The 24,596-nt window shown below is 42.7% G+C and overlaps 1 protein-coding gene across 4 annotated transcripts in view; it reads right to left on the bottom strand.

Annotated features, from left to right (window-relative positions):
* slit2 (slit homolog 2 (Drosophila)) overlaps positions 1-23,572 on the bottom strand; it is a 107,358-nt gene extending 83,786 nt beyond the window's left edge. For all 4 annotated transcript variants that reach the window (XM_087841770.1, XM_035906245.2, XM_006787231.2 and 1 more), the window contains exons 1-4: positions 22,553-23,572; positions 21,604-21,675; positions 19,981-20,052; positions 12,569-12,640 (exon numbers count right to left, since the gene is read on the bottom strand). In XM_087841770.1, the coding sequence (XP_087697896.1) occupies positions 12,569-12,640; positions 19,981-20,052; positions 21,604-21,675; positions 22,553-22,755 (419 nt within the window). In that variant the 5' untranslated portion in view covers positions 22,756-23,572. The remainder of the gene's footprint in view (positions 1-12,568; positions 12,641-19,980; positions 20,053-21,603; positions 21,676-22,552) is intronic.
* Between the last annotated feature and the right edge of the window lie 1,024 nt (positions 23,573-24,596).

Below are 24,596 nucleotides of genomic sequence, written 5' to 3'. Positions count from 1 at the left end.
AATCCTGTATTACCCAATCTTACTGGCATCCTCCGTGTGTATGTCTGTGGGTGTGTTCCCGAGAGTGTGTGTTCTTCTGTCTGACACTTGCTGAGAGGTCAAAGCTCTCTTGAGCAGCCGTCCAATTACGGAGGGCATGGTGTTACCGTAGAGATGAGAGAAAACTGTAATTGGATAATGACACATCAGAGTTGAAACCTGTCATTAGACACTCACAAAGACACACGTGTATGCACACACACGCGCGCGCGCACTGGTCGAGCACCAACCTGTGATTACAAACCTGCTGATCCATCACCAGCCTCCAGCTACGGAGCTACAATGTCACATTTCTGTCTTTCTTGCTCACATTACTCTTCAGAAACCCTTCGTGCTCCATCTCTAACGGCAAAAATCACATTTGTTTCATATTTGAATATGTTTTTGTGTATTTTTTTGCTCCTTTGACGTACAAAATTTGCTTTTAAATTGGTTTTTAAAGCTTAAAGTTTTCTCAAAGTGTCAGCAAATGGATCTGTTGTTGTGGGCCTGAGCCCTCACATTATGTAAACATAGTGCGTTTTAATGAGCCTGGGTCGCTCTGGTCACTTCAAACACACTCAGCTTTTGGTGAAATAATGTGAGAGGCTCTAAACTTGCGAGCAACATCTCTGGGAGCAATCACTGGTCAGCTCCCAGTTTCCTCTCTTGGTTTCTTCTGCATCATTACCATGGATGAGGGTCTTGCATAAGCCTCTCCAAACCAATGTGTAGGCTCGGGGGAAGAGAGAGCTGGGGAGGGGAAGTGGAGAGGGTGTGTAGGCAAGAAAGAGTATGAGAGGGAAAAGAATTAAGAGAAAGGTGCTGGGGAGAGAAAGGGAAGATAATAGCAGTAAGGGGAATAAAACAGGGGCGCAAAAAAGACCAAGTGAGCAGGAGAGGCAGCTAGGGAGGGCAGTGAGGTTTTCTTTTGTGGTGATTGGAGAGTGACAGGGGTGCCAATAGAGTGGCCAGCGATGACGGTCCCACTGGAGAATGCCGGCTATGCCAGTGGAGTGGCACTAATGGAGCCAGAGAGGGGATGCAGTTGCCTGCCCCGGAGGGGTATATTGTGCAACTGGACAAGGCGGCTTGACACGGAGCCAAGATGGAGGATTAGAGGGGAGGGAGGGAGGCACCCAGGACAGAGAAAGACAGCCATGTTAGGTCTGCTGACTGATTGACATAAACTCAGCTCTTTCTGTCTTCCATTTAACTGCAGGCGAGCCTCAGAGAGCACTCAGGGTTTCTGGTTTTTGTCCTGACGTATTTTCTCAGTCAGTGTTTTGCTACTCATAGAGTTTCCTGCCCAAAGTGTGAACATTGCAGCTGGTTGTCAAGCACAGTTTAGCTGCATCTGATCGCAGGAATGTGTTTGCTAATGAAAAAATAACTAAGATGATTTTGTTTCTTTATTTATTGTTTCAAATTAATCCATCCAATGTTCTGCTGAGCAGCACCAGGAGACTATCCCGACTGCCACAAGGAGAGACAAGGTACACCCTGGACAGGTTGACAGTCAGTCGCAGGGAGACAGACAACCATTTTTACTCACATTCTCACATCCAATTAACCTAACTACATGTTTTTAAAGGGAAGCGATAGGACCCACGAGCAAAGGCTATGGCTTGAAGGCAGATTTGAACTCAGGACTCTCTCTCAACAATGCTAACCACACCACCATCATGGCCACTCCAAAATAAGATTTTTAAAAACTGATGGTATGAATATTACTTTAACTCTCACCACCTTTATAGAAACACAAACACACACACACACACACACACACACACACACAGCAACAAGCCCAAACACACGTTACATGGATGCACACAGCAAGCAGAGGTCAATATTGCTGAGTAGGCATTTGTTTGATTGAGGTTAGCAGAGGAACATTGATGAATTATACTGATTACTCCATAATCTTTCCCATAATTCACCAGCCCTGCCATCTCATCCATCAATATGGTGTCTGGATCTATAGCTCCAGATACCCTGAGGAGACCAACCACCACAGAGGGGCTGTAAGATGGGGGGATATACATCCTGCTGGCTCTAAGCTGCATAACACCAGCGTTTACCTCGTGTTATTAAGTTAAACACTGTGGCTAATGTGAATGAGGAGGGGAGAGGAAGTAGAGATAATACAGAGCGAGGGAAGTAAAGAGGATGATTTAGGCGTTTTTGCTGGGAGGAATTGCCGCACACCGTGACCCTTAATAACACACAAGCAAGGTGAAGAAATGCTTTGATGATCTCGAGGACCTCACACACACCCACACAGATTCACACAGAATCTGTGCTCTTAACTACCTGCTTCCAGGTAAGCTCTTCCTGGCGTTGGATAGGTATGTAACACACACACCCCCCCCCCCCTCCCGATAATCCACACTCGGGTTACACACACACACACACACACCTGGACACTTCTCTCTGACAGACTTGCTGGCTCCAAGCTTCAGGCTACCTGCCATCTACAGTAAGCACTGACATACCTCTCTCCTCTCATTTCCACAACACTCTTCCCTTAGTTCTCCACCTTTCTTTACTTTCGCTGCCCCTCACTTTCTCCCACTCCTTTGCTTTTTTTTCTTTTCACGACTAGCTCACAATGGAGACGGCGCTTCTTTCTTCGCCCCGGTAAATTCCTCCCTGGTCTCTTTTTTTTCCTTTTTTTTCCGCACCATTTAAGAGAGCAAACACATCTCTAATCTTCCTCTTAAATACCCTTCATTCATTCGGTCTCTATCCACCCCTCCTCTTTCTGTGTGTTTTTCCAGGCGTAACTCTCACTCCTTGTGCAAGTTGATGGGCAAAGCAGCGCCATCGCTGCTGGCATGTCCATTATCCTGGATATTTCATTGGCTGATGCTGATGATCCCTGACCTTTGACCTTAGTGGCCTGAACTTTGACACTCACACGCCTTGGGCGGCAGGTGATTAATGAAGCTGCTGGCAGTAGTAAGAAACGGAAATTTGAAGGAAGATAAAACAAGAAAAGTTTCAATATTTAATAAACTTAAATCCCAAACGTGGGTAGAGAGGTGGTAATTTCAAACGAATGGTAAACATGAAATCCATAACTCGTGGAAAGTTTGCCTCTTAAACTCTAAAGCATATATTAAATAGAGTCTATGCAATGATTGAATAATTGCAACAAAAAAAAGCCATCCAGTGCAACATAAGACTAATCAACAGTACAACAGATTACATCCTGCAAAATTACTATTAAATTGGATCACAACAAAGCTGAGCAGCATAACCTTTATGGAGACAGACTTATTGCAGTCGGTCTATTAGACTTAATCAGGTCTTGCTAGGTGGACCTAATTAGGTCCTGGCTGTTTTACACCATTAATGCAGTGTTGTGCTACTAAAAAAAAATTAATTAAAAAAGCTTCAAACACATCTGCGCACACTTCCTGAGCTCCATCAAGAAACAAGTATGCTCTGGTTAAAGCCAAGAATTTTCATATCTTTACATTCTGTCTGTATAAGATCATCTTTTGTGCTGGTGCCCTCATAATAATGCCAGCACGGCTCTGGCAAGCCCTCTTTCAATCGCTTGAGAATGAATTACAGCATTGTGTTGGGATGTGAATGGCCAGATCACTTCTTAGGAATGAGTGGCCTTGAGCAATTCAGAATGGCGGTCGTGTGATTCATACGAGTGAGTCAGTGACACTCAACACCTCGACACTGTTGTAACTGTTCGTTTGCACTCAAGGTGAGACATAAAGTGTACCCAAATGACATGGGAAATGTCTGAAAACACACAAAGTCGACCACAAGAAAGAAAAATAACATCCCCCTATCCCCCCTCCCACCCCCCCGTTCGGCTGGAGTCGATGTGTGTGATCCAAGAGTCCCAATGAAAACATTTCTCCGACAATATGTCTTTATGCATGCTGAAAAGATCTGAAAAGAGCTGTTTTCTCGTGTGTGCGCGCGTTCGCTCCGGATCGAATGTGTGTGAGTTTTTATATCTGTTAAAGCGCATTCAGAGAAACAGGAGGGGGCAGGAAATATTGCTGAATGGTAAAGCGATGTGTTTGTGTCAGTGTGTGTCTATTTTTGTTAGACAGCAGGGAAAGGGGAGGGGTCACCCGCAAGCGTCTTGGGCTGCAAAGGCTTAACTTCATTTCCTCAGACAGACATAATGGCAGATATTTGCATATCGTATGTACACAAAGCCAGTGGCCAAACTGTGCTGCCAACAGATACGGATCTTTTTAAAGGCAGGTCGGGGGAAAAAAAGACTACAAGTAAATAATTTGTAAAACCACATTTTGTAAAGTTAAAAAAATGAACTTTGATGCTATAAGTTAGTTCAGTTTATATCCAAATAGACTCCTTGTTGTGCATATTTTGGTAAATTATTATCTGGCTCTTTGGCTAATTAGACACTGCACCTGAAATCTCATAGACTCACTTTTTACTCAGCAGCCACTTTATTAGTTACACCTTATTAGTACCTCAGTTAGAGCCCATTCAGAAGTTTTCATGGCATAGATTCAGCAAGGTGGTGGAAACTTCCCTCAGAGATTTTAGTCCATATTGACATGACAGCATCACACAATTGAAGCATCTATCCACGATGTGCCTGGTGAGCTGGGCTCAGGTAGGCTGTGGCTTTCAATAATCATTTGGTACTAAAGACACCAAAGTGTGCCAAGAAATCCACTACAGCCCCACCACCAGCCTTAACCGTTTACACAAGGCACAATTGATCCGTGTTTTTAACTGAGACTCATCAGACCAGGCAACATGTTTCCAATGATCTACTGTTCAGTTTCCAAATTGTAGCCTCAGTTTTCTGTTCCTGGCAGACTGGATTGGACCCGGTGTGATCTTATGCCGTTGTAGCCCACATGCTTCAAGGTTTAATGAACTGAGCATTCAGAGATAACCTTTTCCATTCCTTGGTTGTAACAAGTAGTTATTTAACAGTGTGGCCATTCATGAAATCAAATCCCAGTAGATCAGCAATTTCTGAAATACTCCGACCAACCAGACCACATTCAGTGTCACTTGATGCACCTTTCTTCTCCATTCTGTGGTGTTTTAATCTACTACCAGAGTACAAAAATATCTCACATTTAAGTGATTGATTATCTTGTGCATTTTATTCATTTGTTTTCCCGGACTCTTCAATAAAAGTAAATTATTGGATAATGACATCAATGAAAGCCACAGGCCAAAAACACATTGGTTAAGTTCCCCAAATCAAAGAGTATAAAAACAACTCCCAGCAAATCTCTTGCACAAACAGCTGTTCCATGTGGGACTTTTTATTAGTAAACATTTAATTTATCATCGTTTCAGTCAGCGAGAGGGAGGACACTTTCCCTCCTCGGCCTTTTAAATCACCACGTGCTTAGATCTCCTGATTGGAACATTCCTCACCTTTGACCTCTGCTGGTCCATAAGGTCATCATCTCTGTGGCAACTAAAATGCCCTAACGCTCTCTGTCTTAATTAAAAAACACTATTTACTCGGAGAAAATTTCATTTTCTTTACCTTTGACCTCTCGCTTCCTTGTGTTTTCTCCCCCTCCCTCTCTGTTAGTTAACGGGGAAAGGCGAAATCTTATGAAAGATGCCCCGACGCTGTAGTGCAACCATTATGATAGGCCTGTCGTCTCGGGCGAGTTTGTGTGTGTGCAGCAGGGTTAAGCTCTCGCACAAGACAAAGCCACAACCTTCAAGGCTGCTAAGCAACAATGCCGCCTGGTAAAGCCTCATCAGGGCACCGTTTAGCCGAGGATTAGAGACTATTACACACACATAAACACACATATATACACACACACAACGCAAAACGTTGTCTCACCAGCTCATTAATTCAAACCTCGCTTTATTTCTGCTTAAATGTGCGAGAGACCTGACGTTCCACCTCTCAGTCAACTTTTCGATGCTGATTCTCCTTCTCAGTGGAGAGACAAGTGTTTTTTTCCCCCACTCATAATTTTTGAAATTGATGAAAACCTTCGCTGTGTGCTGGAACAACGTGGTGATGAGATATTTTAAACATAAAAACTGAACCAGTTAGTAAAACTTAAAGGTCAAGGCTTAAAAAAATAGAGATCCAGCAAATGTCATTGTCTGATTTTTCTATAACAGTTTGGCTGATAACCCAATAATTAAATAATTACGTTGTATAGTAAATTATTTTATACCAAAGTGTAAATGCTTCTTGATGATGGAAGTGAAAAATAAACTCTTATTTTATTGTGTGTATCTCTCTCACACCAGAGTTTCGTGTTTTGTGTGTTTGACTGATGGTGCTTCCCCAAATGGGTGCACGTTAAACTCCTGTGTTTTCCCACATTTGCAACAGTGTCATCAGTCACCTGCAAGCCCACAATGGGACAATAGGAAGCTCAGAGTTGAGCAAATTGCCTAACCATAGCACAAACTGGGTTTTAAAAGTAGGTTTTATGTAGTCTACATAAATCAGTGTCTAAAAATATCAATAACTGCACATTTCTTTTTCACGTAATACATGTTGCATTTCAAAATGAAAAAAAAAAAATTCTTTGACTAATACGTGAATAACATTCCTCCATCATGTTTTCCACATGTTTTCTGTCAGACTGATGTTATTTTAGTTAGATTTTTTTGGCTCCCTTCTTCTGAGCCTGTCATAGTTTTCTACCGTCGTAACACAACACGCAGGAAAGCTAAAATAAAAATAAAGAAATCTCCTGTAGTGGCACCTGCTAAGCCATTGCTGTTGACCAGAAGTGTCCACAAAGGAAAGAAATGTACACTTAAATGCATACAAAAACTGTCACATGAATCTAGCCTCATACTCATACTCTTCAACTGTGGAAGCAGTGACCCATTCTCTTATCCTCCCATCACCCCATCCCTTTATCAACCCGTCTTTCATCTTTCCCTCTTTCATCTCGCTACTGAATTCTGTCCAGCAAAGGGAGACAAGAGACAGAGGAGAGGAAGCAAACCTAATGCTGCACTGTGTCTGTATGCACCTCTGACAAATCATGAAGGCTGTGGATTGTTTACAAAATGCATCAGAAACAGCTGTTCAGTGGTGGTTACGAAACAATTATAATATAGAAACTATAATATTTCAGTGATCTCAGCATAGCTAACAGATATCTATATCCTGTTGAGTGCCTTTGTTATCGTCTATGACAGATTTTGAAAGGCTAAGAGGCTAAATAGAAAATAGGCAGTGGTTTCAAGACTTGCTGAGCATTTCAACAGGAATCAGTGGACAAAAAGCATAATTGAAAAACCAAACATTTCATCTGTTTCCCACAGGTATTCAATGGCTGACTTGCTGTCAAAGTTCTTGGGAATATACTTTCAATATTTAAACATATTAGAAATATATTTTCAAATCAAGTAAACTACCAGGAACATTTTTAAAAAGACGTAAAGACAAAGGAGCAGAAATAGGAGAAATGCACCATTCTAACTTTTATCTTTTATGTTTATAAGTCTATTCAGATAAAATTGTATGTTAATAAAATATTTTTGTTAAAATAAAGGTGAGCAGTAACTTGAAGACCTGACCATATTTGTGACTTTTTCTTGTTCTGTTGACTGAGCACTGTCTTAATGACCAAGACCAAACCTATCGTCATTTTCTATCATTTCCTGTTTTGTGGTCAGAGGAACCCAAATTTGAAATTCTTTCTGGAAAACATGGACACCACTTCCTCCAGAATAAAAAGAAGCGGCACGATCCAGCTTGTTATCAGAGCCCGCAGCTCTGATGCTATGGAGGATGCATTTGTGTCTAAGAAAGAGGCAATTTGTCCATGTGGAAAGGCACCATTAATATTAAAAGTTAGACAAGTTTTAGAGCAACGTATGCTCCCATCCAGACAACCTTTATCTAAGGAAAGGTTCTGCACATCTCAGTGAGACAATGATAAAACTACATGCTCCATCTTTTCCTTCAGCATGGGTTTGTGGTAGAAGAGTCCATGCACTGAACTGGCCTACCTGCAGTCCACAGCTTTGGACATTTGGAGTATCATAAAACAAAAATTACAAAAAAGAATACCCGCGACTGCTGAGAACCCAGAATCCCCTATCAGACGTTCTGCAGACCTGCAGATTGTCGCATTGTTGGTTTTTCACACATCGACCTGGCTTTTTCAGAATTGAGGTTTGTATTGTGCTGTTCTGTTTCTTTGTTAGCTTTTCTTTATACTTGATCTATTATTAATTTTGTAATTTTGCCTGTGACGAAGGTCAATTTGGAGACCTGATGGGGTGAAGCGTGGGGACGTGTCACAGTCAGAATGCATAAAACGGAAGATTTGTGCCCGTGTGTGTGTGTTCCGACCTTGTCTTTGTTTGGCTCAGGTAACTTTTGGTTATTGCCCACTGCAGTGAGATTTTACCAGCCTGTCTCCTTTTACAGACTCCATTAATGAAGTGGCTCTGTTTAATCACAGTTTCTATAGTTGCTCTCTTTCTCTGAACAAACAGTCACAGCTGTGGCCCTCAGTATTATTGCAGGGTGGATTCAGTGATCAACAATAGGCCAAGGGGGAAAAGGAGGGCTGTGTGTGTGTGTTAGAGACAGACACAAAGAGAGAGTTTTCTGGGGATATGCCCACCACATGGTGTCTCCAGATGTGTGTGTGTGCGTGTGTGTTTGTCTTCATAATCTAATGCAGTCTGGGCCCTCGGGTGCTGGGGAAGCTGGGAGGTGAAGGATGGAGGGGTGCAGACACAGGTGTTGCAAATGAAAATGATGAAAAAGACACACGACTTTTTATTAGCACTTAGACTTGCTGTTCCCTTTTTTATGTTTATGCACATCACATATCCACGACAAGCATGTTCAAACTCAAAACTTTGCTCTTTAGAAGCAGCTAATTTCCATCCAAAAAGCTGCAAAATGTTCACTGCTAGATTTCACTGGTTTTTAGCCATTATGGAGGAAACACAGATGTCAGTAAGGACATCAAAATTTATATAACTCTAGAGATATAATAGCTGCAAGCACAGGACACGTCATGAAATTTTATGGCCTCATCCTAACAATTCCTGTGATCTATCCCATTCTTCTACTTCCACTAACGGGCAAAAATTCTTATAAATCTGGAGAAATATGTCAAATTCTTCAGTAGGTTGGCACAAATTTTGGTACAAATATCCATGGCAACCAGTGAGCTACAGACTTTTTGCCCAGTGACAACACTTCAGCATGCCATCCTTGCCAGGTAGCATGCTGGAAATATTTTTTTGCAGACCGAGCTCTGCTAAATTGTCGAGGGGACTGTCAAACATCACCTTTGATGCAAGCAATATGATAAAACATCTGACAAGGCATTCGAGGAGTTTACTAATGCGAGCAACAAGTAAAAGTGTGAGAATATGTCCAGAGACAACCCACGGCGTGTAAAAATAACATAAGCTCTTACCAAGTACACTGTTTTTTGAAAAGCAGCTATTGTCAGCTGTAGATAATACAGGGTTTTATTGTCTTCTCAGTACACTGGAGCACAAGTATGAGCATGCCAGCTGTCACCACATCACAGAAACCTTCTTTCCAAAGTTGCAAGGCTTTAGGAGAAAGCACACTGCAGCCTTTTCTAGGACATTTCGACCTTCGGCTTCACGGCTAATATTTGGATGGTGTCATCCAGTTTAAAGTTTAACTGAGAAATGGATGAATGAGGAATTCAGTCATCAGACATTCTGTGTGCACAGTATAAATATTCATGCAATAACTGGGCCACTGCAGGTGCTTTTGATGATATGCTTCAGTTGTGAGTCATTTGAAAAAGTTGTGTTCATATTCCGTTCATTTTGTATTCTAGCACAATGAAAAACAACTGGTTTTTTTTAGTCTAAATATTTGGTTTGATAAAGATTTGAAGCAAAATAAACAGCCTATAAATAGACCTGCACTATGCTGCATTCTTTCACTGAGCAAAGGAGGCTCCTATTTGCTTCCAAATATCTGCTTAAAAACCTGCGTGACAACATGCTATCTGTTCTTGCTCCATTTGAAGAGTAGGTGACACCGAGGCATTCCCAAGCCACCCATGTGATATAATCTCTCTACCATGTCCAGGGCCTCCTCCAGGTTGGGCATGCTTTAAACGCCTCACACAGTAGGCATCCAAAAGGCATCTTAATCAGATGCCCGAATCACCTCAAATGGTTCATTTTGATGCGGCTCTACTCTGAGTCCCTTCTGACTGATCAGTGAGAGGGGACTCATCCCATCTCCATAGCTTGCATCCGCAATCGCTTTCTTCCAGTCACTACCCGGAGCTCGTGACCACAGATAAGGCTAGTGATGTTGATCAACCAACAAATCGACAGCCATGCTTTTCTTCTGTCAGTGTCTTCTTCTACTCTCTTCCTACTCTTGAACAAGACCCTGTGGTACTTAAACTCCTCCACTTTGGTGCTCCACCCTATTCCATCTGAGACCCACAGCCTCAAACCTGGAGGTGTGAACCACTCGAAGTTGAGCTGGTGAAGCCAACAGAACTACATCATCCTCAAAAAGCAAAGATTAAATCCCGAAGCCACCAAAGCAGAGACTCCCGGCTGCGTAGAAATCTGTCTGAATCATCTCCAGCAATATGGATCAAGGTCTCCCTGCAGTTCTACAGCAATCAAATGGTGCGTAGCATACTACACGAATTTATGCAGAACATCTGATGGTACAACACTCTCCAGTGTGCTATATGCCAAAGGTATGTTACCCTTACTATTGCAGGTTAACAAAATTCAGGCATGATTCATGCTCAGACTTGTATTTCACTAAACAAACTAACTGCACAAGTTCAAAGGCATCTCTCACACCTGACCTCAGAACAGTTTAAATTAGTCCTGAATGCCTTAAACCGCTGTGCTGAGCAAAGATTGAACACATACCATAAATACTCTTGTACACACACACACACACACACACACACACACACACAGACACACACATACACAGATTTTCCAAGCCCCAAAAACAGTGAAAACATAATTTTCATAATAGCAGGTTGAGCAAGTATTCATTTATAGAAGTACTGTTGCAAGAACCAAAGCCGGTCAAGTTAGCACATACCTACAACCCTCAATATAAAACTTAACAAGATCCCACTTCAGAGGTTCTCAGGAGTTTCTCGTTGCGATTTCTAAAATTAAAATAAACTGTAGGGGGTGTAGAGAAGCAGACGTAGGATTTAATATTGACCAAACAGCCTTAAATACTATTGGCCAAACCTCTGTGGTCGCCATTCAAGCTGAATGAGTTCCATACATCTGAGAAACCTGTTTAACAGCATTTTTCTGTGGAAGTTTGTGTTTTTATTCTTTCTCTGTTCACCGTGGGTTTTATAATTTAATCTAATTCTGAGAAATAACAACACAGCAGCTTAAATGTGGTTCTATGGAACGAGCTGTGCCGGTTCAGATAAGATGAGCTGCCATTGAGGGGCTCTCCTCTAAACACATACACCTGGAGGACTGAGGCTCGCACAAACACATGCATATAGAGGCAGATATACACTCGCACTCAACTTGTCTACAACAAGCTGAGCACAGAGCAATATATCCAAGTAGTATTTTTACCTCAGCCCACACGCTGAGCAAAATGCCAGCTCTCGGCCTTGGGAAACACACACGCACACATTTGCTCAAACACAGGCAGACACACACCCTTAGACACAACAGGTCATGCCCAGCCGGCCACTGCGGCAGCCGCAGAACATAAACAACTTTCACACACTCTGAATCATCTGAGCATTTCAATATTGTTTCAGATACTGTAAATACATTCAGCCACTCATATAAATATATGCAACCATAATTATTCCCTGAGACCGCAAATGACCGTGACGGGAAGTTAGTTCCCACAGTTTCAGTGGCGTTGCAGCCCAGCCCTGTAGTGCTCGGTTTGCAGCGCAGACGACGGGGCAGCGAGGGGAGCGGAAGGTGCTCGATGACAACAAACAGCGGTTCGTCGGCTTCAATGCAACCTGGAACATTTATGTTCTGTAACGAAAACTGTTTTCTGCCCGTGAAACACAAAATGTAACTTCAGGAGGGAAACCTGTTCACTGCTTATACCAGTAAGTCGGTCATGCTCACTTTCTCCTCTTCATCCTCTCCTACACAACCACACACAAGCACACATACACACAGATACACACCTCTCTCCCAGTGGGCAGCAGCTGTTGGAGTGCTAATCTCCATTAGCTACTGAACTGGCTTTTATGGAGAGAGCCATGTAAAATCTGCTCTCTCACTTCTCTCACTCCTTCATCCAAGTGAAACACCCAGACTGGGTCACACAGCAAAACCTCATTGTTTTTTTTCTTCTGCTTTGCAGCATCTGCAACATACATTTTCACATAATTTTGAGTCCTATTCAGTGAACTGTGCAAACGTTGTGGTGATATACACAAACACACCATTACATGAATCCAAAGTTTATCTAGATCATCTTAAGGCTTCTTAGCAAAACATACTAATAGTTAGAGAATATTTCGGTTAACCATGAAGGGCAAACGAGTGACGGACAAAAAAAATAAATAAAAACACGACTTACAGTCTGTAAAGCTTCGTTGTTCCCAGGAAAAGCAGCTCGGGAAAGACAGCCAGATTATTCCGATTCAGGCGCCTGCAGAAATACAACAGGAATTAGGGAATAAACTCGACCTTGCTCGTTCCAAAGACTGCGGTTGGAAGCTCGTACATTTGTGTATAATTAGCTGTTTTAAAGTAGGATTTGTGTTTCCTGGACTTTGTATTAAATTTTGTTACACTGTTTTGATTGTAATACGATTTGAGAGCATGAAATAATTGGGAGACTGATGGAGACACACATACGTGGTCATGCATGGACACTGAAAGAAAACGGTTATCCATGATTTAGGGGTACAACATGGCTGCCAGACAAACAGTGAACTCGAGAAGGATGGAGGGAACGCAGGCGGAGGAAGACGAGGGAAGGGGTTCAGATGGAGGGAGGGCGGAGGGGCGTTTTTGCCACAAAGACGGAGGAGAGGAGACGATGTGGGAAAAACAAACAGGCAGTCTGGCCGGGCTACCGAATGTGTGAAAAGGACCCCACTGAGTAAACAAGGCCCTCACAGGGGAAGAACTCACAACAACCCATCACGCACACACACGTACACACACACACAGTGGAGACGACTCGGGTGAGTTTAATAATCTGGGTGCGATCATTTAACCCTGGTTGAGTGGAGTGAAGAGGTTTGTGTGCAGTGTGTGTTGATGTGTGTGTGCTTGATGTGTGTCAGAGGAGAGGGAGGCAACAGAGTGACACAATGAGAGACAGGCTGCTGAAACAGTTTAACCCTGACACAAACACACCCGCACACACTGACAGGCCCAAACGATGGATGCTGAGCTGGGTGCTACTGGACGGGAATGAAGAGAGGAGGAGGGGACGAAGAAAGAAAACACGGCAGGAACTAGAAGTTACTTCAAACTAAGAAGAAAACTTGAGTGTGATTTATACAAAAAAACAACAACATATGAACTAACAGAAGTACTGCACATTTTCAAACAAAAACACCAGCTCCTTTCAAAACTTCCCCAAATCTCTTTTTCATTCTCTCGTTGACTTTTTCCTCTTAACCTTTGTCTTTCACCTCTTTTTGCATCACTAGAAGCCGATGTGGACTTAAATAACGTCACCCCCTCTGTGTCCATCTTCCACCCACAAGAGCACAAATATGTGAACGTGCCCGCGCGCACGCATGCACATTCACACTCCACAGTTACATCAGAGGCTGCTTAAATATTTAACGTCCCGCAGAAATGATGTTTCTAAATTATTCACTCCTCTTCCGTTAACGCTGCTTCTGGCAGCTAAGAGCCCCACATGGCCCCACGGAGAGGCACACTCCCCCTGTAGGTCCTGCCCAGCCATGAGCGCCCGTTAGTGGGCTAGACATCCCCCTGGGAGAGTGTACGGACTGGTGTTCGAGGTAGGGAGGAGGAACGACAGCAGAGAGGTGGTATGAGCTCATCGCCTTAAAATAGAGGCAATGCTGTCAGACTAGGAAACACGAAATGAAGTAGAGACAGGACACAGAGATCAAATCCAGTCTGCTCCACGGTGCCGCCGAGTTATCAGTGTGTTTTAATGAACCTTTTATTCATTTCTTCACTAGAATATCCGTCTGATCATCACATTATCTATAATATATTTAGCAATTAACAACATAGAGATTGTTCAGATTTACAGTCCAGGATTCCCGTGCAGAGTTCTTCTGTTTTTCCTGCTTTAGTTCTACAAATATTATAAAAGTCTGAAACAGTTTTACTTTCCTCGCACACTCTCACACATTACAAACAATGTGATATCAAAAACAGATCATTTAGACTTCTGATGGGCAGCTCCAAATACAGTGATGTAGAAAAAAAGCAACCAACAGTTATTTTCATGACTAATTTATGCACTGAATTAATTAAATCATTGAAATTAATTTAAAAAAAAGTAACTTAGTTATTTACAGTAGACTGTAACAGAAACAAACCACCTGCCATACTTAAAATAAATAAAAGGCTACCATCATACGTAACCAGACATTTCAGCCTATCATTGCAACACTGCATATGAACATAACACGAATAACATTAAAGTGCGCCTGCCACAAATTTTCTTATTTTAAACATTAAACATTGCCAAAGTTTCAAATATCGATTTCAGTGTTTGTACAAATAATTCCCGTGAGCCAGAAGCTTGGCCTTCAGACTGAGTGTCCCATTTCGGATAGCGTGTGTGTGTGTGTTTTCCTTCTCTACTCATCTCTACTTTCTTGCTGATCAAAGTTTCTGTTTCTGAAGGGCAGCCAATCAAAAGAAAGTTGGCTTCAAAAGAGGGTGGCCTTCAAGGGTGAGGAGCTAAAGTGTTTTGTTTCAGCGAGCAGATGAGGAGCGAACCAGCATCCAGTATAAGATAAATAAGGATTATTTTAAACTTTGAATTAAGGAAACTCTAGTGGAGTCCAAGAATAATAGTATGCAGCTGGAAATGAGAATAAAGGGTCCAGCTTAAGTTATTATACATGTAATCAAACATTTTGGACTTCTTATGTGTCATTACACACTAGATCGTACTGACTATGACTCCCCGGCCCCAACATAAACTCTGCATGAACATGACACGCACAATGTGGCTGACGTCACATGTGATTTACTCCAACATGATATGTAGGACATTTAAAACAATCTTAAATACATTTGTGTAATAAACCACGTAAATGGTTAAGTGTGGTTCATTAGAGGCAGAAATTACAAATCATTTTTCTGAGATTTGAAAAGTTCCCTTATGAAACAAAACTACTGACAAAAACAGTGATGATTCTTAACAGGTTTCTCAGTTAAATCTGAGAGCTACAATGTAACTACAAAACATTTTAGCCTGGCTGAAATGTTTTGTAGTTACATTGTAACTAAGACCTCCAAAGTCTGCTGTTACTTACAGAGGCTACATCAGCTGACTTGCCAGTTTTCACGACTCCACTTTGCACATTTCTCACTTTGGTCTTCAGCGCTCATTCTGCTCTCCGTATTTTGTTAATTTGAACTGCTGCATTACCCTAATTAAGGAAGCACTGTCTAAAAGATTAACAGCTCAACAGTCAACCTATTGCAAGCTCTCCATCACCACTGAGCTTGGCTCAGCTGCTAATTGTCACTTCACTTTTAAAGTTCTGCAAAAGAATTTGCTTGAACATAAACTTCTGAATCAAACAATGAAATGTCTCCAGTCATGTAGTGATTTCGTTTATTTGATGATTGTGTATAAAGACAAATGTGTAGCACGAACCAGTTCCACATGCCGCACATTTATAGGCTAAACTAGTCTGCAATTACCACCCACTGTTGAGCCTTTTTCCTTCTACATCTGAAAGAACGTATCTCTATCTTTTATATCACAGTGTGTGAGGGTGTGTGTGTGTGTGCACAAACAGCCTCAGAGTGCTTCCACAGCCATGTCTCATTAGTCAAAGTCTGGCTGGAAGAGAATGAAGACGGAGTAGCCAGTAGTCCGAGGTGTGAGAGTCACTCCGCCGAGCTAATGTCACACTGCAGCATGGTGATAATCCCCGCAGTCATAAACAGATGCTAGAAGCCCAGAAACCGCACAGTAAACACACACTCGCAAACATGCACAGTGTGCCAAATCTCTGTACATACACACATGAATACTCGCACAAACATAAAAGTCTGACACGCACACGCAACCCTAACACCTCAGACCCATGTTGATGCGCAGTAGTACAGCCTTGCAGACTGAAAATAACAAACCGCCTCAGAAACCAATTATTACTCCACCAATGCTGCTGCAGCCATAATACACATGCTGAACTAACAGTCAGTCTATCACACACACAAACACACGCACCACAGTTATAACCCAAAACACTGCAGACATTTCCATGAACCTAAGAAACTGTCTCCACTCCAAAAACCACTTCAAACCGACCAGTGTGTGTGTGTGAATGGGTGTGAATGCGGTTCAACAGTTCATGTTTTCGGTTCACAGCTCGTGCATCCAAAGCGAGCCAATATCTATCACCCACCAGAGATTTACACTCTCTAATCTGATCTGTTATTTAAACACTAATGAAAGATACCATCTCTTGCCTTAAAACACAGAAATGCAGAAATTCAGTCTTATCTCCTAAACACTGAATTCCTTTGCTATCAGGTTAAAATCATTCGTATTCAGCAGCGCCGGGCAGCTTTTCCTCTAAACTTTCCGCGAACTGGTGTGTACCAACAAACATAACAAATGTTGGGTGCAGCAGAGACTCTGAAAAATCTATCTCGAATGGCTCTTTAGACAGAACTGCTGTGGTGAAAATGGCTTTGTGTCTTCACAGCGCAGATAATTTCAAGCTCTACTGCTCAGTAAAAATGGAGAAAAAAAATGTAAACTTTGCCCTGAAATGATCAGCGGGAACAATTTTATCACTCACGGGCTTTAGAGCTAATCATTTCGCACTAATCCAGAGCTTTTCTTTGAAATCCATACCCCCGCTATCTGGGATCACTGTTACAATTATCTTCTGCTGTTCATATTGTCAACATATTACAGCACGATCACTTGATTTGAGGCTTCATTATCTACTTTGTAATTGCTGTTGATAGACGCATCTCACCACTGTAATCAGCTGTGCGATTACTCATCTCGGTAAAAATTCTCTTTAAATAATGTGATCAGTCAGTTGCAGGCTAATCATCGAAGGAATTAGCAGACTGATTTTCTCTGAAATTACTGTCTTGGTACCTGCAATATCGCTTTCATTCTCCCTGCATGTCTGAGGCTGTTATCTCCTTCATTCTCACACACTTTGAATTGAACAGGGGCTGTAAAACAGTCAAGTAAGTGAAGGATAAGAGGATCGGGAACTCCTCACTTAACTATTCTACACCCACAGGGTGAGAGTAAAGAATGTATAGCATTCCTATATGCACAGGACAATAGAGAGAGAGAGAGCCAGATGGGTGCGTAAGGAGCAAAAACGTGAGGAGAGGTTAAGGAATGAATGAAAACGGCGCGAGTGGCTTTGGGGGGGTCCTCCAAATCAAGATAAAACCGGTACTGACAGAGCAGCCTTGCGTAAGTGAATGCGCATGCACGAGTGTATCCAAACACATTCATGTGTTTGGATATGTGCACAGTTGTGTTGTGACATGCCTATCTCCTCCACACCTCCTTCAACCACATGCCCCTCCTCCGTACCCCCAAGGCTACTGCCCTACACCTGACCCAGCCCTGCCCGGCCCTTCGGGGCCTGTCGCAAAAAAAAAAAAAAAAAAGATGTGAAGGGGAACCGTTTTCTGCCCCCATGGGGGGCAGTCAGTATGGATCTGTCAGCCAAGCTTAGGGCCCTCTCCTCTGGGCTGTGGTGCCCAGCAGGCCCCCTCCAGCCCCCGAGAGGACGGAGGGCTTTGAAATGAGCCCTCAGACTCCAGACTCCAGAGACGCGCCTTTGTATGGTAGCTGTTGGGGGGCATTGATGACTGACTCCATCTTTGTGTTTGTGAACATGCCACGCAAGAGAAGCTGAATTACAGAGAAAAACTTGCAAGGACAACAGAAGACAGCCATGTTGTGTCAGAAAGTTTGCTGTTGTCAGAGACAAGACAGAAAAGGAGAGACAGCCATATCGTGCATGATTTCACATTAGATATCTAAGACTTTATCAGCTGTTGCTGTTACCACACTACAATCTATGTTCAAGGCTGTGTTGCTTATATGAGTGCATGAAAGAGGGTATTTACTAGCTTGCACCATCTCTTTGGAGGGAAGGTAATCATTATCAAAGTTTACTTTTAAATCCAGACCATATGTAGTTAAATTTTGCCCTCTTTGTCACCAACTCTGAGTAGGAATTCCCAGAACCGCTTAGCTGGACAGAGCCCAGTGCTGGTTGCATGAGAAACACTAGCAGATTCCTTATAGCGGTTTACAGAGCTTCTCTCTCTCTCTGTCAACAAAGAGCAGCTATAGTGCAGCAGAGAGCAAAGAAAAACCAGGCATGACAGGGTCAACACCAAAGCATCCAAAAAAGTCACATTTTATCAGTTTCATCCCACTGACTTGTGACAAAGTTACCCACAAGAGCCATAAAAAAAGATGAACTGCTTTATTTTTATTTTTTAGTCTGTGTATGTGTGTGTGTGTGTGTGTCCAGGTGGATATCTCTCTGCATATGCCAATATATCTGTTTTTGTAAATGCGCGTGTGTGTGTGTGTGTGTGTGTGTGTGTGTGTGTGTGTGTGTGTGTGTGTGTGCAGTGGCTTTAATTAAAGCTTGTCACTGAGACTCCTCACACTCAGTCAGTCCACTGCATTCCCATGTGTCATGTGCTGTCACTCAGACCACACCACTTGAACGATCACACACACACAAACATACATACATGTACACGTATATATGACAGTACACAAAACTCAGTGGGCATATCACTGGTCAGCGAGGCTACTTGTCCCTTCTTTCTGCTTCTCTCTCACACACATAAACTACCAACATTTAATAATGTTATAAAGGCCTTATGTTGTCTGGATGCTGACTTGTGATACCAGGTTGGCATTGTAAAAACTTCTGACTGTTCTTCATTCACTTCCATGGCACTCAGACTCAACATTTGCCACATGAACAGATTTGCAGGAGGCCAAGTTGGGGTAACTGACATAAAAGTGGCAAAACATGATGCATGCATTCACACGGAGCAGGAGGGGTCACTAATTAGGTTGGATACATTATCACCTTTTTGGTATGATTCTGGCTGTTCTAGATGACTGCAGGATGATCATGTTAAAAACTTGGGGAAATAGTTTGTCTTCACTGCTGTCACATTAGGTATTTTCACTGAAAGCTTTGATAGCTAAAGTCAGCCTGTCCTTGATTTCTGGTATTGCTGCAACTCAAGTTAATATATAAATAAATAAATGATAAAGAAATCCATAAGTTCCGGTGATGATTCATAATCCACTGGCTAGTATATAATATAATCTGCTGACATTATTCTTCCCACTTTCAACTGAAACATGCAGTCCTAGAAGGTCACTAAGTATTCAGAGCTCATTAGACAAAGGCTAACCAAATATTTTTTTCTTTAAAGGGCTTTTTCAAAACCCCTCTTGCACTAAGGACTGTTAATGTTGTTAGTAAGCAGTGGGTTAGGATATTTAAACAGAGTCCTTGAGAGTCACCAAAGCACAGAATAAGGGAATGTTTTTTTGGAAGAAGTAAAGCTCTACAGACTTGGAGAACTTCTAACAAAGACAAATAATGCAGCTTGTGGCCGCCCAATAACTGAAAAGAGATTTTATATGACACTTGTTGATCTGTGCATCCAGATATATAAATGAATCGACGGGCATGCGCGTTCTTGGAATTTTTAAGGCTGGGCAAACTGATTTTATACAGAATTAAATTAACACAATGGCGTCAACACATCATTACTCACAGTCTCTCCAGCTCCTTCAGGTCCTGGAAGGCTCCTCTCTCGATTGTGGTGATTTTGTTCTCCATTAACTGCCTGAGAGAGAAACACCAAGAGAGTGTGAGACTATGTGAATTGGACAATAAAAAAAGGAACGACATGAGAGGGGGGAAGGAGAGTGATAGAGAGACACAGAGCGTGAGAGCTGACAGAGTGATTTGTGTGATGAAACCATAAGAGGCCAAAAAAAAGGAGAAAGATGGCTGGATGGGGCCAGCGATAAGAGAGAGAAGAGAAAGACGGAGTGAGATAGGGCACAGGAGATTGACACTGGAGAGGAGAGAGAGGGAGAAATAGAGAAGGATCAGGCAGCACTGGGTGTGAAAAAAGGAGAAAAGCAGATTGGTGGAGATGGAAAGTGATAGAAGGTTTAAAAAAAGCAAGAAAGAGGGGAGACAATCAGCAGCGGGTCGATAGAGTCCCAGAATTGACTTTAAAACTGGCCCATCAGTTGGACAGCGACTCATCTATCATCCAATTTACTCTCTATCTAACCGCATAGCTCTGACTACTCCTTCACTTACACTAGCACAACTCCACTAAGATTAGTGTGCTGACGAAGCCAACCAAAAACACAAAGGCTTTTATGGGCCATCTCCACTGAGCTCTTCTTTTTTTAATTAATTGATTTATCAGTGAGTCAATACTATTTTTTAATACAGCCCCATAAGAAAAAAAAAAGGGGGGGACTTATATTTTTAAAGACTCTTCTCACAAATTTCTCAAATTAAAAAAAAAAAAAATCTATTCTCACGGGTTTTTTTTTTAAAGTGCAGTGTTTTTGCTTGAAAAAAAATGTCGATAAACTCACTAATTATGGTGCTTTTGGGTGAACATACCGGAAATAGCTAAAGTGAAAACTAGAGCACACAAATAAAGACACACATACACACAATTAAGGGCATAATCTCTGGAGGAATTCCAACTATGTCTATTCCCTTCCATTCATTTCGGCTGCTGAATAGCGCGCACAGCAGCTATCCCTGTCCCGGCAGTGACGGTGCAGGGGAACTCTTTAATCTGGATTCATCCCAGGTAAAGAAACCTGTTCTTACTTGACTCTCTCCCCCTTCTCTTCCTTTCCTTCCACCCTTCCCTCCCTTCCAGCAGCTACATTCCTCCCTCCGCGGTTACACCTAATGACCGCTATCTCTTTCCTCTTTTTACCCTCCATCACTTCCTCGCCAGCGCGTTAATCACTCCAGCACATGGGCCCCGGGGCCCGGTGGTTAAAATAAGCCCCCTCCTGACACTTCCACTGGCAGATTAACACGACAGCATTAACAGGTGCCGCTGCTATTCTGTTTAGACACTTATGATGGCTCAGTGAAACCGCAGCTTCCCACCACTGGATGCAGTGCCTGCGTGCAGCAGCTCCAGAGCTGGATGAATCTGCTGCTGCTGCCGAGCACGGCCAGAAACTGTTAAATCTCTGTGCTGTGATGTTCTGTTGGAAAGTTTTCTGGATATGCAAGGTGCTGCTTAACAGTGCATGTGGGAGAGAATATTGTTGTTTTCCTTTTCGCATCTTCAGAGGAGGGGATAAAGAGGGGATAAAATAAAATTCGCCGAATAAACGTCACTTACAACACTCGCAGATGCCTCAGCCCTGCGAAATCCGTCTTCGTGATTTTAGTGAGGTTGTTTGCATTCAGGTCCCTAGAAAGAAAAATTACATTTTAAAAAGGTAATTAAAAAAAGATAAATTAATACATCGAGGACAATGTTTGTGATGGTGCTCATTGATGTAGGAGGTTTTTGCTGAAACTTCTTGTTCCGTAGCCAACGCAGGGTCATCTGACTGTCAGAGAAACTGAGAGGAGCTGTGGCTGCTGCACTACATCGGCAAGTGTTAATTTCATCGAGGGGTCTTTTAATGATAAACTCGGAGCCCACTTGTCCAAATCCGTTTTTGATTAACTCGCTGGTCTGCTGACAAACCGATGTGGTCTACGGAGGCTGTGCTAATGCAACAGTTCAAAACCACCAACAACCACAGCAGCCCCCCAACTTCAGCTCCGCGATCAGCACTGACGTGTCCTCGTATTAGGCACCAAAACGAGCTTTAGTGTTTTTATCATTTATACCTCACACCAACATTTACATCAGCTGCGTACTGCGGCGTTAACAAGGCCGAAAGTATAGGTTAGACATGACAAAAAGCTCCGCGCTGTTAAAGATGTGGTCCTCGAGAGAGACATTTTCAGTGCCTCCCGGTTAAAAACAAATTAATTAGACAGGAAAATTTGGGGGAATAATGTTTGATCATAATTATGATATGAGCTGATGACATTTCCTAACCACTGATCGGAATAAAATTTGGGTGCTAAAACATCAGAAGGTGTGACGTTTTTTTCTCCATAAACTCTTTAAACTCCTCACACCCCTTCAGAAGAATCGCCGCATTAAAAGGTAAATGCAGTCTCGTTATTTTTCATCATTTAAGCATGAAAGAAATGGCAACACGACATTATGGTGACTTTTCTTATGCAATGTTTCCAAATTTTAGGTCAAATCTATACAATCCCGTACTTACAGTCTCTCTGTGTTTCGAGGTATGTTTCTGGGCACATTGCGCAGTCCTTGTCCGTGACAGTCCACTGTCGTACCGGTGCAGGAGCACTGGGCCGGGCATGGCTGACCGTCTGCTCCGCTGGACAGGACCAGAACAGTCACCAGCAGCCCCAGCACAGTCACCGGGGAGCGGTGAGGGCCAACGGGGCACCGAACTCCCACCATCACTGCGGCAAGTGGGGGCCAATATGAGACCCGCAAAAACACCGTGAAAACAGAAGGGCGTTAAAAGATAAAGCCCCGAAATCCCCCGGAGGAGCTCACCAAACTCTGCACGCAACGGGATGCCGTCCTCCTTTTCGCTGTCCTCCCTTAGCACACGCGTGTTTCAGAAATGTCTGGTTCTGAATTTACATTTGGGTCCTCTGAGAGGGGTTTCAGTGCGTGAGGACTGTGATCAGGGACTTGGGTCCCCCTGGGTAGAAATAGGGGCGCTCGATAAGGCGGTAGAGCGGCTCTTTGGCTGCGCTACAGCGGCGCAAACTTCCACATGTCCCCGGCATGCGGTGCCCAAATCCCCCCGGTGAGTGCAGTGCCTGTGTATGTAAATGTGTGCCCGCGGAGCAAAGACAGTGAAACACCTCGGTCCTTGATCTGATCCGTTCCAAAGAAACCCTCTCTCATGTACACACACACACACACACACACGCACACACTCCAGGTAAGGCTCTGTTGGTTGTAATTCACAACACGCGTCCTGCGAGGAAGCCGCGGCTGCTCTTCTTTCTCCCCCCAAAAAAAGAAAAAGAAAAGAAAAGCTCAGCAGAGGTCACCGTGGCGGAGAGATATTGATCCCGATAATATATCAACTGCCGGTCAGCGGTGAGGGTAACGCGAGGGACAGAAAATCGTGAAAGACCAGCGCGCAATACTATAATCCAACTCTGCGTGGTGCGTCAAAGCGCTGCTCCCGAGAGTGTGTGATAGGGAGAGAGAGAACAGACGCAGCAGCAGACGTGCTCTCTCTCTCTCTCTCTCTCTCTTTCTCTCTCTCTCTTGCTCTCTCAGACAAATACAAAACATCCACGCATTGCGTTTTCCCTCAAGGTAGCAGCAGGTTTCCAGCTGGCCGTCAATCAAACAGCAACAGTTTGACCTCGGAAGGAGACTCTCTTTTTCACTGCAGTGTCCCGGTCACCTGATGCTTTATTTAGCTGGCTTCAGGAAGGCGACCGAGCCTCAGACTGAAAACTAATGTGGAAAATTTAGAAACAACTTCTGAGCCCTTGATTTCTATACGGATGGATGAAGAACTGCTTAAAAATCATCTCATTATATCTGTCTCATAATTGTGACTGCACAAGATGAGCAGCTGAAATGGATTTGAACTGATTTGTTTTTATCCACCAAAAAAAAAAAAAAGTTAGTTTCAGTGTCAATAGCAACAAGTAGCTCTAAATTAAAAACTACAGGAATTATGTGACACTGAAGCTTTTGCAAACGTTTCAGCTCTAATATTAAATTTTCAGAAACTCTGAAGGGAGACCAGCACATATTTGCATATTTAGATACTGTCATTTACTGAGTAACGACAATACTCATAATAGGTACTGATCAGTTACTGTAACAGGAACAAAATAACCATACATATGAAGTTCTGTAATATTTACTCAGAAAGGACTTTGTTTGCTCCACATTATCTGATACATTTATCTGCTAATTGTATTTCACAATGTTTCTAGCCAGAAATAGATAAGCTGTGTGGACTGGTGATTTCCAGTAATATCACTGTTTCGCCGAACTACCCCCAGCACATACATATATAACTGTACAGTCAGCTCAGCGACATTGATCAGCTGTTAATCCATCCAGCAGCCACTATGTAAAAGAACTATCACTAAGATTAAAATATGTTTTGTTGTAACTTTTAGATATTTAAGTGATTATTCACTGTAACAGGAATATAACAGAGGGTTTCTGAAACAGATACCATCTATATAATTCTCTAGAATACAATCAATTGACTGCCATTTCACATCTCAGACCTTTAAGCCTTCAAGTCTCCT

This window comes from Neolamprologus brichardi, chromosome 6 (assembly GCF_056152115.1).
Source record: "Neolamprologus brichardi isolate AB-2024 chromosome 6, ASM5615211v1, whole genome shotgun sequence".
NCBI lineage: Eukaryota > Metazoa > Chordata > Actinopteri > Cichliformes > Cichlidae > Neolamprologus > Neolamprologus brichardi.
The sequence above is the reverse complement of the archived record's forward strand: the minus strand, read 5'-3'. Positions and strand labels throughout refer to the sequence as shown.